Source organism: Phodopus roborovskii, unplaced genomic scaffold, assembly GCF_943737965.1.
Source record: "Phodopus roborovskii unplaced genomic scaffold, PHOROB, whole genome shotgun sequence".
In the NCBI taxonomy this organism is placed as follows: domain Eukaryota; kingdom Metazoa; phylum Chordata; class Mammalia; order Rodentia; family Cricetidae; genus Phodopus; species Phodopus roborovskii.
The window spans coordinates 971,179-990,441 of record NW_026125235.1 but is presented as its reverse complement, the minus strand read 5'-3'; the positions used below and the strand labels follow the sequence as shown (position 1 = coordinate 990,441).

The 19,263-nt window shown below is 35.4% G+C and overlaps 1 protein-coding gene across 3 annotated transcripts in view; it reads right to left on the bottom strand.

The window, feature by feature from the left end:
* Nucleotides 1–19,263, bottom strand: part of Nox4 (NADPH oxidase 4) — a 123,094-nt gene that overhangs the window by 71,489 nt on the left and 32,342 nt on the right. For 2 of the 3 annotated variants that reach the window (XM_051191579.1, XM_051191596.1), the window contains 7 exons: nt 16,320–16,417; nt 14,122–14,149; nt 11,888–11,960; nt 8,621–8,701; nt 4,645–4,861; nt 2,688–2,852; nt 2,491–2,553 (listed from right to left, as the gene is read on the bottom strand). In XM_051191579.1, the coding sequence (XP_051047536.1) occupies nt 2,491–2,553; nt 2,688–2,852; nt 4,645–4,861; nt 8,621–8,701; nt 11,888–11,960; nt 14,122–14,149; nt 16,320–16,417 (725 nt within the window). The remainder of the gene's footprint in view (nt 1–2,490; nt 2,554–2,687; nt 2,853–4,644; nt 4,862–8,620; nt 8,702–11,887; nt 11,961–14,121; nt 14,150–16,319; nt 16,418–19,263) is intronic. The other variant, XM_051191586.1, reaches the window with a different exon arrangement.

The following is a 19,263-nucleotide window of genomic DNA, read 5'->3' as shown; positions in this document are numbered from 1 at the left end:
TGTATATTTTCTCCCATTTAAACTTTTACTTGCTTTTCTGATAAGCTTTGTGAATGGATGAATGCAATGAGAAATGAAAATGTCTTAAAACTGTCAAAAGCAAACATGATTTCGATGCAATTTTACAGCAAATATTTGTTCATCAGATATATTTCTGGTTTCTGATAAGAACTGTGTTCCAAGGACTCCAGAAGTCCAGCTTTATACTCCATATGGGTGTCTGTATTTTATCTATTCCTCATGACAAATTCTTCCCCTTTCATACAAGTCAATGTCCACATAGCAGCAGACAAAAGAGTATTCAGAATAACTCCCCATCATCCCCATCATTCCAGAGAACATAAATATGACTCCAATTCTGTACTCGGCTAGTACTGCCATCTTTCCTGATAGACATAAACATCACTAATAATCTCAGTACATGACAAATTACTTTCATCTGATGATTATGAAACAAGTTTCATCCATATAGACAAAATATAAATTCAAAATGAGTAAAGCAAAAGCATCATTGTCTTCTTTAGAAAACCCTTTTGGCCCCTGGTTTTAGTCTAACAATTTGACACATGCACATGCTTTTTGTTTCTTCTATTCTTTAAGTATAAACACCTTTTCTCAATTATCTGTCAACAGGCTATCAAATAAATTCAAAGTGGAAATGAAACTCACAATGGTAATATGCACAGGATGATCCTTTCTGTCCTTCCACCACTACTCTTTGTGAGGTTCTCACAATTCAACCACACGAATCTATTATCTGAAACTGATTGAATCGCAATAGAATACTGAGAGCCAAATGTGCCAGAGGGTAAATTAACACACCCATAGGTTGTGGATTTTCAATCCAATACATGTAATCTAAGACACTTCCAAAACCTCAACCCCAAGCATAAACATTTTTTCTTTTCTTTCTTTTTTTTTCTTTTTTTTTCTACTTCCCTGACATTTTTTAATTCACTTTTTGTATGCATCTAGTATGTAGTCTTTATTCTTATATTTATCATAAACTTGAATAAAAACTAAACAGTAGTCATTAAAGGGAATATTAAGCAAACTGTGTTTTCTAACCATGTAGCCACTGAAAAGAATGAGACATATACAAACACAGTAGTAGAATGAAAAAATATCCCGGGTATAGTATTTAGTGAAATGACAGCAGTAGATGACAAAATATCTTGAATTATTTATGTCACATAATGGAGAACATGATGTAGAAATGAGAAATTAGAAATCCTTCTATTTTATGTGATATTTATGAACTTTGTAAAATTTAAATTGCATAAGTTGATTCAGGCCTGTACACCTCATACTCAGGGAACAGAGTGAGATCATAAGCTTGAGCCCCACCTACACTCCACAGAGAGAACAGCAACTGCAGCTCAGCAGATCCAGTAAAGTAACTCAGATGCATAAGAAAGGTATATTGGTTCTTTCTCTCACTTGTGGATCTAAGACTTTACAGAGAATATAAATCATGTCGCCTGAGAAAGTTTAAGAAGGAGGACTGAGGATTAACAGGCAAGGACACTGCAGATGCACATGGCCAAATGGAAATATAATACATATATATTTTTCTGTCTTTGTAATTGCTTATATGTATATGATACAGATTTTTAACATATATAAGGTTAAACTGTTACATGATTATAATAATGCATGTTAAAAAATAATTAATAATAGCATTATGAGACATCTATAAGTTTGTCTTCCTCATGTGTGCATTTCCCAGCATTTCACCTCTCAGTTACTGTAGTTCAACTTTTCTTACCAATGCCTATATGTTTAATGTTTCCACGTCACCCTCCTTTATCCCAGCTCTCTAAAGAAAACTGGATGCATCTGATTTCCAAGCATAACACATACATGGAATATCATAAAATATTTTTTGAGATGGAATCCCATGCCATTTTTATTGTCCTTAAAATCACCCTGTTGCTATGGGCGACCTTACAGGCATGTGCAATTACTGAAACTATTAGCATGTATAAGCATATGCAGTGAACAAGGTTCTAGGGAGGGAATCTGCAATGGTTTCATGCATATGAAAGAAGCTATTAACATTCTGAGCCCATAATTCATACATAGAAAAATGAAATTAAGAGTTTTCTGTGCTTTAAAGCAATGAGCGTTAACAAATTTTACATAAGCACATTATGCAGTGAATAGTAAGTAATTGGAAAATAATGGAGAACAAACAGTCACAAAGTTTCTGAAGAGAAAACTACAGTTCTTTGGGGAAGGGAGATAAAAGCTTACTAAGACATGAAGAGAACTATGATCCTCCAATAAGCTGTAGAATGAAACCCATACACACATGCTACGCACATACACACACATATTCAGACATGTATACACATATATAGACACATGTGTGTACACAGACATGCATGTACAGATAAAAAATACATACTCCCATGTGTACACATTCACATATATGCAAAGATGCTCTGCGATATAAATTTTTTAAAATTCAAGAAATACATGTCTTACCATTGTGAGAGTAAATGGGTGGTTTTCTAATGCTGATACACTGGGACAATGTAGAATAATATACTAAAAAAGCAACAAACAGATAATGTTTTAAATGATCAAAGAGAAATGCAACTATTTCAATAAATCTGTGTACTAATTTTCAAAAGTTACCTAAAGATAAAGGATATCTGCAAAGCCACTAACCACTGGCTCACCTGGCCAGGTCTTGCTTTAAAGTTTTCTTTGACCATTCGGAGTTCCATGACATCTGAGGGATGATTGATTACTGAGATGATGGTGACAGGTTTGTTGCTCCGGATGCAGCGGTAAAGTCTCTCAGCACAGTATAAGCACAAAGGTCCAGAAATCCAAATCCAGGTCTAAGGCAAAATTTTCATAAGTATGCGTCAAGATATGCATGACTGTATAAACAACTGAGTAATGATATTTCAATTTATATTTTAAACAGCAAGAAATTGGTAAGAATGAGTAATATAGCTGATGCTCTCAGCAATTCATTCAAACAAAAGATAAGGTAAAGCATCATATTTATCTGAGTATTATTTAGAAAATAAAACCAGTCCAATGTTTAGTAAAAGCAACAAAAACAAAACAACCTAAGCAGTTTGCAATCATATCATTACCAGATCTCAAAATATAATTAGGTATAATCAATCTTTTATTTAAATTTAAATCTGCTGCAGAAATAAAGTTTAGATGCAAAACAAAAGACAAAAAACACTGTCACAGATATTTAATGAATATAACAAAGGTATATAGAAGAACATATGATTTACATACACAATGCTAAACGTAAGTACATTGAGAGTTTTGAAAGTAGGATGCATTGAGCAAGTTCCTATTACACCTTTTACATGATATAATATGGTAAAATTACATTTATATAAAACTGGCAGTTTTGAATGGAGAAATGCAGATGTCTATGAGAACAATCTTTCCCTATAACTGCACAATATAGCCACTCATCTCTTTAAAGCTTTAGACCTTAACAAGAGATGTCTGTTTTGTTTATCTGAGCTTCACTGTGTAACTACAAGATGCTTTTGAACTTGCTATCTTACTACCTGCCTCCGCCTCTGGATTATAGCTTTATAGGTATCTTATTCCATGGACCTTCAGTTTTATTTTAATGGCCCTTTACAGAAACCTTATTTACACAGTTGTTCCAGACATTGCTCATTCTGAAGACAGTTTGCTACTGCTCTGTGAGTTGTGACAGTGAATGTGACACTCTGAAGAGTAAGCAATACAATAAATTTGCAATTTTGAGCCAGTCACTCCTTGATGATTAACCCCCACATCAGCAAAATGAAACATCATGTTTAATAGTCAGAAAACTGGCCAGCTGACTCCAAAGTTACCTAGAAATTCATTCTAGCTTTGTTACTTCTCGATCTTCTCTCTTTAAAGCAGAATTTCCTAGGTCTATCACTTACTCCGTTTCATGAGCAGAACAGTGGGCCTCACTTAAATGATGGCAGTTCCCTCAGTCACAAGGATAGACATGAGGTGTGTGTTTGTGGGTGTGAGGGGTAGAAGTTCCTGGAGTATTTGTGTAATCCCTGGAGAACTTTTTAAGAGCAGTACTTGAGTTCAATACCTATACTTACACACTACATCACCCACCACTTGTTTACAAGCTTTAGTCAGGATACATGTTTAAGTTCAATTTCTTTAACAGATAATTGCTTCAAACTTTAAAAGAAATCATGGCTATAGAACAATTCAGCACAGTACCTAGATCATAGTAAGCTTTCAACAAAATAACGTCAATATTTATTATTTTTAATATTATTGTGAAAAGCTATATTGTAACAACATAGCTGTTTTTGTTTTGTTTTACAGTTTTTCTTATTTAGTCTGCATGTCTTAATAGCTTCAGAATATACTTACGTAGTCTTTGCAAGCAAATTCTAGAATGACCTCAGTAAAATTGTGTAGCAAGACATTTTTCCATATTCTAATTTAATGCCTTTTGCCTTTTAGTATTATTAGATACATGTCACAAAAAAAAAAAAACCCAAAAACAAAAACAAAAATCTATTTGCTATCTAAATGTCCTGCAGTATCCCACGGTAACTAAAAACACAGGTTCAGAGACACGGTACAATGCCACAGACTTGGCAGATCTTAGACACTAATTAGTCTGACCTGTGGAAAATGAGCTTGGAACTTGGGCTCTTCCAGGCAAACCTTCACAAGTGTTTTCTGGTTATGATCTTCTAGTTTTGAAAGTCCTTCATGCAAAGGTCCATGAAAATGTTCTGAGATGTATTCTGGTGAGGAAATATCCTGATCCTGGGTCCCGTTAAGACTGACGCAGCCAGGAGGATGGGTGTCTAAATTGGTTTGATACTTCAACAGCCCACTATGTTAAATTGGTTAAAAACAGGGAGATGGAAGACACTGAGTCAGTGTGTAATCCATTTCAGAATATCTCAAATTTTAAATAAATTCTCTACTAAGAAGTAGGGGGAAGCATTTCATTCTACAAACAAATGCAATGTCTAAGCAGTGGAGAAAAGTGTGCAAGCTTCTTGCTGTTATTTGAACTGGACAAACTTCATTCCTCTTGGGTATTCATACAGCCACTTACAAATTTTCACTTGAATAAATGCTATAAAAATAGCTTCCTTGCAATACATCTTCAAGCATAAAAGAAAAACACAGGGATCATATTTGATCTGGATAAGATTAGATAAAACAGATGCCACGGTTCATGGAGAAATATTAAATGAAAATAAGAAGCATCAAAAGCTTGTTGCATCTATGAAAACAATTTTTCCATACCCATTAAGCTCTAAAGCTGTTTGCTTTTCAATCTCTCTGTAACCACATAAAAAGATCACAGCAAACTTCGCTCAAGATTCTTTACAATGGAATCTCGTCGTTTCTTATTTTGCTATATTCTAATTCCTGAGTCCTGTATTTTTCTTTTAGATTTCATTTTCTTGTGTGTGTGTGCATGCATATACATGTGTGCACATGTGTACTTAGACAAATGCATGCACACACATGTATCATGAAGAAGTTGGAAGACAACTGGAGTCAGTATTTTTTTTCACACAATGTGGGTTCTGGAGATCAAACTCAGCCTGTCAGAATTGGCAACAAGTGCCTTTACCTTCTGTGCCACTACACTGACCCTGGGTTATGCCACTGTTTTCACTGACAAGCAGTGAAAGGAAGAGCAAACAACAGCAGGTTTTTGGCAAAACTTAATAAAGTAAATATTAGTGGGATGGGGATGTAGCTCAGTGGCAGAGGAATCACCTAGCATGGCAAATGCTTGAAGTTCTGGGATTAATCCACAGTACCACACCCACACGCACGCTCGCACATGCCTAGGCACATGTGCATGCGCGCGCGCACACACACACACACACACACACACACACACACACACAATTAAAAGATTACCATTCAGTCAATATAAACTAATACCATGTCCAACAAGAAAAGTTAAGAATGATGATGTGTATAGAACTCTAAATCCCTGGTTAAAATTATAGAGAAATGAATTTATGATCTAAAACGAAGAAACTGTGTGGGAATGCGAGCTTTGTCACATCAAAATGGGCATTTTCAGAACTAGGCATTTACTCCTTAGAGACACAGAGATTCAGGAGCCAGAAGTACATTTGAGGGTAATATATGATAGACACGGGAAAACCTGACTTGATCAACCAAGAATATACACATTATTATCATAAATATAAACAATTACTAGCAGTCATTTAAATGGGAAATAAAATGTTAAAGAAGAAATCTGTTTGGCATTAAGAAAAAAAGAGCTAGTTCAAAATGTATTTAAAAATTCTATTGTTAAACAAAAGCTTACAAAAAATCACATGAAGTAATCAACCCTTTTCCTGTAAAATCTATGTATGCAGAAAAGGCAGCCAAAAAAAAAAAAAAAAATTAAATCACCTCATCTTTGAAGCCAAATCTTGCATAAAATTTCTGGTCAACATGGATCCATCTATTCCCTGAATTGCTAGTATTTCTGTAAATAAATTATGTTTGTAGTTTCAAGATACAGCCTGCAGCTCTTCATTGTTTATTTTTTTTAACTCTCAAATCAATTATCTCCTGGGAGACTAAGATCCTCCAGTAGATTTCTCCCCTTTATTTTAAGTATTCAGTACATTGATAGGCAAAGTGTGGGTTCCCAGCAAATAGAGATTGTTCTCATCAAGCCTACAGTATACTATTAAATAGAAATTTTTAACATGCATGCATGAATCTTGCTTCGAACAACTCTATGTTCTTCCTATTAGCAAAAGACTGGAGGATGATATTATATAGGGGTTTTAAGAGTAAAAATTTGTTTGAATTCCTAGAAATGTCATGAAAGATAATTTAAAATAACTTGCCTACATGTGTGTATTATGAATTAAAAAGAAAACAAAAAAAGTTTGAAAAAGTTGCAAAATTTACTAGTAGCCACTTTCTTCATGTCAGAAACAGTGAATATTCTACTAAAAATTAAATTTCAATGAAAAATATATGTAGTATACAGTGCTTATTGTATTGTGTATATATGTATATAAATATATATATATATATCCCAGAATTATAACAATTACTTTCATCTCATTATTAATCCAGTTATAAAATAGATATTTATTTAATTCCTATATAGTTATACTGTTGGTTATGCATGTAAACTAAAACTGTCATGGGCATATGATATTTGTTCTACAAATAGAAATAATTTTAAACAGATCTTTTTCTTTATAAAGTGTTAAAAAATTCTTAATATAATCCTCCTTTAAAGTAACAACTTTTTGAACTCCTGATCCATAAAATGCTACCATTTTAAATTGCAAAGGACTTCTCTTTCCAAAATATTTTTAATAATGCATAAAAACAAAAATAAATAATTGTTTATGCTAGCAAATGATCACATTTTCCTCTTTTCACATAGAAAGAGTAGAAGGGAGAAAGCAAGGAGATGAGGAATTAAGCAAGGGAGAGATAGTGACATAAATTACAGTCCTGAGAAAGGCCAGATAAACTTTAAAGAAATATTATGATATAAAGTCAAATTCTGATAAATATATGACCTCAAAAATATATGTGTAGATGTGTGTGTGTATGTGTGTGTGTATTGCAGTAAAAAAGAAACTTCAAAATGCCTATGCATGAATCAAGTTTATATTATAAATTTATGCAAGCTACTGAATGTTTCTCAACCTTTGTTTCCCACTTAAAACTTTCAAAACATTATCTTCATAAAATACTGAGAATTTCATATCAGAAAACATTTGAAACAAGTCGAATTTATATTTTGCCTATTGTAAGCAGTGAATAATTTAAATTAAATTCCTGGTACCATGGGTAGAATATGCTGATTCAATGTCTCATCTGTGACCACAGTTCTGAACTATCAAATCATCATTTAAAGAAAGAACATGGTGTGTCAGTGCTATGAGCACAGGTTCTGCCCAGAAGAAAATGTGATGCAAAGTCACTGCTTTTGTTGCAGTTAAAGGCACCACAGAATGTGCATCCATCATGGGAAAGGAACAGGTCCAAGTTCCATCTATCAAAGCCTCTACCTTATGAGCCCAGATGACTAGTCAGGGTTCATGATTAATATGAGTGGCCATATTTCTGATTTCTTACTTGCCTATGTTTTAGAACTGGGGTACCTAAGAAAACTATCCAATTCATTTGGATTAAAGCTGATTAATATACTTGTCCTTACCAATGACCTCCAAAACTGCACCCACAAATTACTGAATAAGTTATATAAACTGCCTAATACCTTTACAATTACTTATAAAGATATCTGAAGAGAGAACAACGGGCTTGTTTATCTAAACTTCCCTTCCCTGCAAAAAGTTGACATGAGATAGTGAGGGTATGCCAGTTGCACTCCTTCCTAGTACCATTTATGACTTCTGAAAACTATCTAGACTAGAAGACAGTGATTAAGCTAAAATATAATTCTAAGACAGACATCAGCTCCTTGTAGGTGGGGTGCTGACTGAACTGAGGGCATCCCTTGTGAAGCCCTGGGCTGCTGGCTCACACAAAGAATCGCCCTTCCCACAAATGCTTCCCTTCTCTTGTACATGAGGTAAGACTGCACACTGGAGGTACAAATTGTTTCACTTACCCTGAAACATGCAGCAGCAGCAGCATGTAGAAAACAAAGAAGAGGTTGTGAGTATACCAGAAGATATCATAATTAGAAACTCTGAAAAAAACAAATCAGTTTGTTTCAGTCTAGCTTTACATTAAACGAACATGCACTTTTTTCATCTAATGATAATCATGGTATTCTTCATCACTACATTCAGTGTATTAACAAAACTCAAGAGTAATATCGTTTGAAAATTATGTACACCTTAATTTAAATAAACACCATGTTGTAGTCTGGTTTAGAACTTTTCTGTCCTTTTTAGTAGCATTTTCTTTTTTATTTGTTTGTTTTATGAGACAGGCTTTCTCCATGTAACTCTGGAACTCACTATGCAGACCAGACTGACCTCAAACTCACAGAGATCCACCTGTCTCTGACTCGTAAATGCTGGAATCAAAGGCTAGGACTGAGAGCTGTGCTCACTGCCTTGGTCTATGCTGCCATTCAGCAGCATGTTCTGACTTGGAGATGTGATCACTGCCATTGCTAGTTCTTATACACCATTACGTTGTTAGCAGAGCTCTTTAAAAACCTTGCAGTTCTTTGCCGCTTATGCAAAGTCAGGAAATCTCCCTTAAAGGAGCCACACAAATTTCTGCTTGTCTCTAGCAAAGCAGAGCCAAACTGAGAAAAATGCTATTATTAAGAAGCCTTAGTTGTCTCTGATCTTTTGTTTCTAAAGCCCCTTTTTATGCTTTTGTCAAGTTTTAAGTGAAAGTTCTTATTAGCCACAATGGGCACCATTTTGTTATGAGACTCTATTTGGGATATTCAATATTTGAGACTAAGAATACATGGTTTTGGTCACCGGGAGTGTAAAACTGGCCTTGATTAAGAAAAGAGTGCCATTACTGGAAAGAAATCCTCTGGGAAATATTTCGTCAAGGTCAGAACTTAGATGTTATGGTCCAGAGGTAGCCAAGTTCAGGCTGAATTTGGTAATGTGTAGCTTCCCAGGTGGTACTGATTTTGGAGACATGAAGGGGTTATGGAGCTGAGTTTTGGCACCGTTAGAAGCCTGGAAAAGCCATTGGTGAAGGAATGGACTCAGTTGGAGGAAAAACTACAGAACTGAAAGAATCATAGAAGGGAGCCAAAGCTTGGCATTATGTGACTGGGTCAGAGTCCCTAACTAGACCTCAAGAAAGAATACTGGTTAAGGCACAGCCCAGGAACAGAAGAGATTTCAGCATTTTGGAGATGCTAGATTCATGGGAAGACCACCAAGGGCTGTATCAGATGTGGAAGGTAGCCTGAGCCTATAAGATAAGCTGCATGAACTATGGATGGCAGAACCATAGATGCGGATTGTCTGAGGCCTTTGGAGCCCAGAAGATCATGGGTCCAAGAAGTTTGACACAGAGCTGGACAGTGTTGATCACTGGTATTGCTTTGTTCTAATCTGAACTATGCACAGGCTCTTCATTTTGAAATAATAAGAAGTATTTTATTTTTAATTTCATATGAGAAAACAATGAAGAGATTTTGGAATTTAAAGGGACTTTGGACATTTTAGAGATAGAGAGTAGATATTTGTAAGAGCTCTTTGAATGACTCTAATATTTACCCTAACAACTTCTAGAAAACCTCTTTAAGTAATAGCTAATTATTTCCCATTTACTCAACTGTTAGCATTTGCTTTTACAATGTCACCAAAATCTTCATAATATGAATATCGTGCATATCTAATTTTTTTTTATCTCTAGAAAAATACTACATAATTGGTAATACTATCAATAATTGTCTAATGCTGCCTAAAAGTAAGTTTAGCCATAAGGAAGAATTACCTATTTTCCCGAAATTAGACTTTATAATTTAGTTTCTATGGGAAGCTCAAAAACACACTTAATGTTCTAGCCAATTGTTTTACATCTAAAATATGTCCTTAGGACAGAATGGAAAATGTATATAAACATACAGATAGGGTACTTGTTTCAAAATTTAGGATTTAAAACCTTAAGTTAATCCCAAAACTCAGCATGATTGGATCTTAGAAAATAATGTATATGTGTGTAGTGACAGAGAAAAATAAGATATGTTAACATGAGAAATACTTTAAACATTTAGGTGAGACAGAGTAATCTTGTGGGACAACATATACTAAACAACAGCAAGGGACTTTGTCTATAAAAAGAAACCACAAAGTGGCAGAACTAAACTTTTGTGAGGATTGGGCGGTATGATTATGAGTAGATGTGTATAGAAGTATAAAAACAGAATAATTGGAAATATTATTTTCAATTTTTTTACCTGTATAAAACATACATTTGTTCATTACTATTCATATCTCAGTCAATGTAATAATAAAGTTTTTTAAGCTATGAGAACTATTGAGTTTTTTTTTCTCTTTTGCTTTATTCAAGCAAAATGTTCAATGTGATATGTGAAATAATTCTATTCTGAAATAGTATGTGTGTACCCTAAAAAAGGACATGAAAGTGCAACTGATACATATCTAGCACTTTTCAAGCTATTTTTATTTGTTTGTTTGTTTGTTTTGGTGCTCGTGTGTGTGTGTGTGTGTGTGTGTGAGTGTGTATGTGCATGTGTGTGTGCAACACACGCACACCTGTTCAGAAAGTCCCAGTTATCCATATTACAGTTATCTCCTCTGTACTGCTAGGATAATAGATATACACTATGCCTGATTTATACACTGATAATATGGGTTTGCACTCAAAACCTCATGCTTGTATGACAATCACGTTCCCAATTGGGTCTCCCAAGCCACATCAAAATATTTTAACTAATAAAAAAATCAATATGAATAAGTGAGTTTCTAAATATCTTAGCATGCATCAATTCCATTCCAGTGGCTTTATTTAGAAGTATTTTATATTATAGTAAAAAACTATCATCAGGTATAGTAAAAAATTAAAACTATCATCAGGTAATTAGTTGTAAAACATTTTTAAAGCGCATATTCCTGTGGGTATGTAGTCAAATTCAATCCCATATCCAATTATGTTTACTAGGAAAGATCCTGAAGAATTCCACTTCCCTTGGTATTCAATAGAAATATTAGTCCTTATGACTAATAAAATATAATTTTCAAAAAATGGAAATGGAATGTAGAAATATCTCTACTTCAACTGTGACAAGCCACAATAACCCACTAGCTAACTACAGAATTTAAATACTTTAGTCATCCAAAACTTTTTCTATTTGTATGGAAATGAGTACAAAGGAAATCTGAACAACATGGACAAGTGAAAACAAAATGATCACTCTGAACCTTACCTTATTGCATAGGTAGAAGCTGTAACCATGAGGAACAGTACCACCACCATACAGACACCAGTCAGACCCGGAACTGGAAAACATTTACAAGTGCCTTTTAACTTAATTCACTGGGAAGAAAGATCAAGAATTGCTTTGAAGTCTAAAGTATAGTACGCTACTCAGAGGAAAGCAAATTCACTTGTGCTTCTCTGTGTATACAGGCCCTCAAACAAGCTATTTAGAAAAATCAGCACAGCCTCAAAGTATTTCAGACAAGGCAGCCTTTTGTCCCTGAGTAGAAGAGCCCATTCTTGCATTGCCTAATGTTCCACTCATAATGGTGAATGCATACTTACTTCTGCACATGCATACTCTAAACATGAGATTAATTAATGCTAGTGCAGTTAGCCTCTATGACTTTCACCACAGTACTCACCTTCTTTGTTCTGTCCTTGTATGGAACTAGCACCTCACTTCGTTATCACTTTCAAGTAAATTTGTTTTGGACTTCGCTACTTGGAATAATTTTTTATTAGTTCTTTGAGAATTTTGTGCCATGTGTTTTCATCACACTCACTCTGCACCCCTACTCTACTCTTCCAGATTCACTCTTTCCTCTCTCACCCAGTTTTGTGTCTACTCCTCTTTTATTACCCTGTCCCTAACAAGGACAATTTGTAATACTCAAATATTCTCAGATCCATGGATTTCTAGTGGAGTATAGTCAACTTATCAAGGACTATACTTTATAGAAAATTGATCCTTCCTTTCCCAGCAGCAAATAATTGTCAGTATCTACTTGGCTAAGGGTGGAATTCCAAGCCCAACTCCCTCTGTATTGGCTAAAGGCTGGCTCATGTCTTGACCATGCTGTTGTAACTGCTGTGATTTCATCTGTGCAGCTGCCTTGATGAACCCAAAAGACACTGTTTTCTTGTAGCTCTCCACCTCTTCTAATTCTTATGTTCTTTCCACTCCTTCTTCAGCACTGATCCCTGAGTCTTGGTGGGGATAATAATTTTATGGAAAATTATGTTTAATTAAAGCTGTCATTAACTGACTATTGTTCTTCATCTGGAAGTAAGTTTTCCCTCACACACATTGGTATGTCATTATGTGGGTCTTGATTAGGCAATCCTATTACTGAGGTTTCGTGGGTGCAGCTTTCCAGTTATATACAGAAAACACGATCTTGAAACAAATGTCTGGGCCGTCTGGCTCATATAATCTGTCTTCCCTATCTTCCACAATATGCCCTAACTGTGTTAGTATTTGAAGAAAGCTCTAGATATATTTTCTCTTCATATCAAAACCATTGTAGGGTCTGTGAGATAGCTTATTATTGGGTAAAGCTGTTTGCTACCAAGCCTGACAATTTAAGTTTCGTCCCCATAGTTTTCTATATTTGTGTGATTTAGTGAACATTAGTCAAGTCTGGAAAGACTTGAAAAACAACAAAAAACTCTACTTAAGACTTAAAAACCATATAAGTTAGAATCCATGATTGTTACACACTATAAAATTTGTGATCAGATGGACTTTACCAATAATTTCATTATGTCTTTATTAATTAGGTGAGAAAATGTCCTATGTTGTTCTGGACCTGCCACAATTGGCCAATGAATATCTGTCTACAAACCATCTTAATGGAAAGAAACCTAAAAAAATGAGTAAGTTTCCAGTAGAGCCACAGTTTTCCATTTCCTTAAGATATTCAGTGCTGTTACTCAAAATGGTTGTAAGCATTCTTTGAAGAGTCAGTCACAAGTTTATGTTAGTGTAATAGAGCATCTCAGAATATCTATAATCAAAAATGAACTGAACTCAAATATTTCCTCACATTGATTAGAGAATTTACTGCATGAAGCAGTGCATGGAAAATAGTCTGGTGTTTCCCCCCAAAAAACTTTGAGAGTAGACACTCAGGACATATCATTGCTTTCCACAGCACCAGGTACAGCCTCAATTCAAAGCAGGCCTTGAGGAAGCATGAGGTTTATCTTTTAATTCAAAGAACTTGCCAGAAAATGCATACCCAACAACGTGACTGATTCCTTTTACTCTTTATTTATTTCAGCTCCAAACTGTCTGTTTTCATCCCTCGGTTGACACTATAGCATCATAGCTAAACTATTAACATCACTTAAAGAATATTGTAATTTAGCATGCATCAACTCTTGTGTAAATGATCTATACTTATACCCAAAAAAAACCTTTGTGAATCTAAGCAAAAACAATGAATAAGAACTTACTAGTTGTGAAGAGAAGCTTTCTAGGATCCTGAGAAAAGAAAAGAATAAAACATTTGACCAGAAAATAAAATGCTAATGGCATAAATCTATGCAAAAAGTGTACAAGGTCTATTTCTGTATATTAGGAATTAGGCATAGTTCCCACAGTGTGAGTAACAGACTTAGTTAAGTCTCAGGGCATTTTTGCATTACAAACTGCAGACCAGAGAAGTTTTCCCACCAAAGAAAAGGAAAGTACTTGGTAAAGAAGAAGGCCTGACCATTAATCTGATTACAGGCTGTCTGTAATGTTTATTCTTCAATGACTTTGAGACTTAATAGCTTAAGCTATAATACAAAATTAAATATATATTATGATCTCATTATGCTGCCCTGAAGACTGGAAGCTTAGAAATTCACTTATGGTCCTGACTCTACAACTAAAATAGCTTTTAAATACATTCTTTCCAATTCTCAACAAAAAATAATTATTAATTCTAAAAACATAGGCTGGTCATGGTACCCATGCCTTTAATCCCAGCACTTAGGAAGTCAAAAGCAGGGGTATCTTTGTGAGTTAAAGGTCAGCCTATTGCACAAATTGAGTTCTGGACAACCAGGGCTACACACAGAAATCCTGTCTCAACACCCATGCCCAACCACCTACACACAAAAGACTAAATCACAATGACAGTTGGATATTGAACAACTAAACATTAATAGATAGTAGGAATAAAGGAAACTAGATGCTGGAGAGATGGTTGGATGTTAAGAGTACTGGTTACTCTTCTAGAAGGCCCAGTTTCAATTCTCAGCACCCATACGGTAGCTCACAGCCATCTGTAGCTCCATTTGCAAGCATCACACATCACCACATATACAAGCAGGCAAAATACAAATGCACACAAAATGAAAATAAAAGAAATCATTTTAAAAAAGAACATAGAAAACTAATATAGGTGCTATAGAAGCATAAATTATAGAAAGAGCAACAAAAAAGGAAATGCTACACAAATGAAACTATAGTGGGCCTGGAAATAAGGAACCATTGGTAATGTGGGAAAAGGTTAGAGAATAGCTCAGGGAAAGGAAGTAGAGAGGAGAGAAACAGAGCTCATCCTGAAATCATGACATGTGAAGAGCTGCCACATGACAAGCTAGGAAGCTAGATTCTCCAGTGTTCTCGGGGCTTTATGCAACTTAAATTCACCTGGTGATCCTTTTAAAAATAGCAATGCCCATGCCTTATTCATACTAATTAAATCATTCTGATTTCTACAGACGATCCTAGAGACAAGAGCTTTATCAAAAGTCATTTGAGGTATTCAGTGTTACAATTTGTTTTGTTATTTGTTATTGTCTTGTCATTTATTTCCTTCTAGAAAGACAATCAAATGAATGATGGTAGTAGTGTTGGCTGTGAAAGCCCTAATGGCATGTGGGAGAGAAAAATGGAATTTAGAATGAGGGGAGCATTTACTGGGAAGGTAAGTCACTGCTATTCATCATAAAATGCTGGGAGACAGAGCAGTTCAGCTTGGTTGCAGCCATGGCTTTGGGAAGCAACAACTATCTGAAATAGATGTGAAAATACCAAGCAACAGAGACCAAGCCTGGGTTGGATATGGGCTTGCCATGCATCTGACTCTGGCTCAGCACATACAACCTCATGAACAAATAAGAGGTCGTATGAAAGACCAGCATCCCTAAGTCAGATATTCTATGCCAGGAAATTCAACTCTAGGTCATCTACTTCATGGAAACAAAGAAAACATAAAAACACACTAACATTTTAAATGAAATCAATTAATTATTTAGTGTCCACAAATAATCAACCTACAGCTGTGCCCTTTTCCCCTAGCACAGTAAGTAAATCATTAAAGTATTTTTACCTGAGTCTGGCACTGTCGACACTCTCAGCTAAATGAGAGGATTTAGACAAAAGCTGTTGGGAGTCAGAAAGTGGATGTGAGTGGCAACCTTCTGAATATTGCAGGATATAAAAAGTAGACACTGCAAACTCCCATTTTCAGCAGGAGGAACTATAGAATAGTAATTACCTGCAATTTCCATTGAAAGGGAATAAAACTCAACCTGACAACTGCATTTTAAAAGCACTCAAAGGAGCAGCAAGGTACAAATTTTCTGTAAAAATCAAAGACCCTCATTACTTATCTAATGACAAGTGAAAGGCAAATGGAAAGGCAGGGACCACCCACCTCATTTTGGTATCTTGCTGCATTCAATTCAAGGAAATCTTCACTATAGTTCACTGAGAAGTTGAGGGCATTCATCAAGTGGGCAGCCACATGCACACCTATGGGACCACAAGAGGTATAAGTCTGTGGGATTTTCACAAATGCTCTTTGGCTAGAAGCCAACAGTTCTCCATTAACACTCAAGGACTTAAGGATCAAACTCCAATAGCTATCTAAGCAATAAAATGTTACATTGAAATTATTCTAAAAACACAAAACACAAATCACCTGAATGTAGTTAACTAAATTTTTAAAGAGTAAAATAACCATAGTAATTTAGGTTAAGATCTAGAGACTATTCGCACTAGATGTCTCCATCTCTCTCCCTCTACTCCATTCCCTCCATTACAATCTGACATTCTGTGTCTAACAATACACACATTCATTTCTTTACTGAATTGATTCCTGCATATCTTTGTGTTGCATACCCGTCATTTTCCCCATTGCTCCAGCCTCCTCTATCTCATATTCTTCACTGCCATCCATCCCCAAATCTTAGCCTACTGAATGGCTTTTAACCAGCTAGTTTTTTCTCACAACCAATAGATGATTCTTTAAGCTCAACTTATGCTGAAAGGCATAACATGGAAGAAAAACTGGAGAAAACAGTGATCACCCCTTGACAAATACTCCACCTATAATAGCCCTGCCAACACAGTGCTAAACTAACTCTGAGGGCATATAAAAGATACATGCATCAGGTAATTACAAGGTGTTTGAGACAAGTAAATTTTGTCATAACCAGGGAGGAAAATTAACTTAAGAGAGGCAAGCAGGGAGCAAATGATCTGTCCAATGAGGCTTCCCTAACCCTTCCTTCCCCAATCTGGTTTTGTGTGTAAGTGGGGTATAAATTAATATTCTGCTATAATCCATTAACTAAAGAAACTCCTATAGATTTTTGCCCCATGACCCATCTACTAGTTTTAAATGTATCTGTAAAATGATGGAGACAGAAAACAAAGACATAAATGTTCTGTAATTGCTAACAAACCATTCCAATTGAAAACAAAATATGAAGTTTATTGGTTCAAATAAAAATATGGCCTGGAATTTAAAAAGTTTACAATCCCTGAAACTTAGACTAAAATAGAGGAACACCAAGAACTATGGGTTACCCACAAAGAACAATAAAGGCAAGAGAGACTCAGAATGACAAATATCCTAGAAGTTAATTTTTAGGGCTTATAAGTCAGGCAATCAAGCTGGACAGGAAGGAAGAGTTGCATTAAAAGCAGAAAGATTCACAAATTACTGTGAAGTTACAGTATTCCAGAGAGCATGTTACTGGCAGGAAAACATACAAATGGAACAATAGAATGGAGGATCTATAATTCAACCAAAATGAATATAGTCCACTAATGTTTTTACAAGGAGCAGAGAGAACAAATTGAGGAAAAAGTAAGTTTTCAGCAAATGGTTCTGGAACAACTGAATATTAAGCCCATAAAAGATTCAACACACCCTGATGCCTTGAAATGCTCCCCCCCTTTCCCCTTGGAATTTCAGAGTTACACTCCTTTTTAAAGATTTTTAAAAAACACATTCTTATTAATATGTGTATCTGCATGAGTGTATGCACAAGTAAATATGGAGGCCATAAAGTGGTTCTAGATCACTTGGAGCTGGAATCAGTGGCTTTTGTGAGCTACCAAATATAAGCCTGAACTCCAGTCCTCATGACTGGATGCACTCTTAAATGCTGGGCCATCTTTCTGAGGCCCATGTATTTCCAGCTAAATTTGAAGTCTTTGATCTCCTTTTGAGTTGATTTTTATTTGGAGTAAGAGTTATGTGAAGACCCAGTACACTGAGCACAATTTAATTGCAAGGCTGCTTTTTATACACTATGGTTTTGGCACCTATGTAGGCAATCACTCGACTGTAGAGGTGTGACATTTTTTCTGGGTACGCTATTCTATCTCTCTTGTCCATGTCTTTTTCTTTTTAATTGACATTTTTTTTCTGTGTGAACACACATGCCACAGCACATATGTGGAGATCCAAGGATAACTTTCAAGAGTCAGTTCTTACCTTCCACACTGCTGAGGCAAGGTCTTTTTTTGTTCTACTACATAGCATAATCTAGGCTTGCTAACTAACTAGCCTTGTGTGTTTCCTGCTGTTCTCCTGTCTCTATCTATTGATAAGAGTTCTGGGGCCACTGATCCATACTGCATCTGGCTCTTTGTGTGGGTTCTGTTCAAACCTAGGTCAAGAGTCTTGTGTGGAACAGGCATTTGCCCACTGAGACATCTGGAAAACCCTATATGTCTTTTAAATATGCTATTATTATGTTATGTGCATATTTGTGTCTGTATATGCATATACCACATGTGTGCATGTGCCTGCAGAAACCAGAAAAGACTGTAGGAACCCCTGGATCTAGGGTTACAGGCAGTTGAGACACACCCAGTGTGAATACTGATAACTCAATTTATCTCTCTAGCTCTGAATTGTGTTCTTTGGTCACTATACTTTTGGAATAAAGTTTATTACAGTTGAAGTTAGAGAACACGATGCCTCCCTCTTTGTTCGTTTTGATCATGACTGCTTTGGCTATTCATTCTATTTTGCTTTCTTCTCACTTCCAGAGACTTTGTAGCATTATATTATCTGAGTTTGTGAAGAATGTAATTAATATTTTATGGAAATTACATGGAATTAATAAATTAATACTCTGATGCTATTCAAAGAAACAATCTATGAAAAATGACGGATCAACTAGACAACTTTAAAATTCAATTTGTTCTTCCAGGAAAGATTCAAAGAATGAGAGCACATGCTATAGATTGGGTAAAACCATTTTTAAAATACAAAGGCCAGAGAAGGGACTCCTCTTTTTTGTGCAGTTAGTTTTGATTTTTCAAGGCAGGATTTTTCTGCTTAACCCTGGATGTCCTGG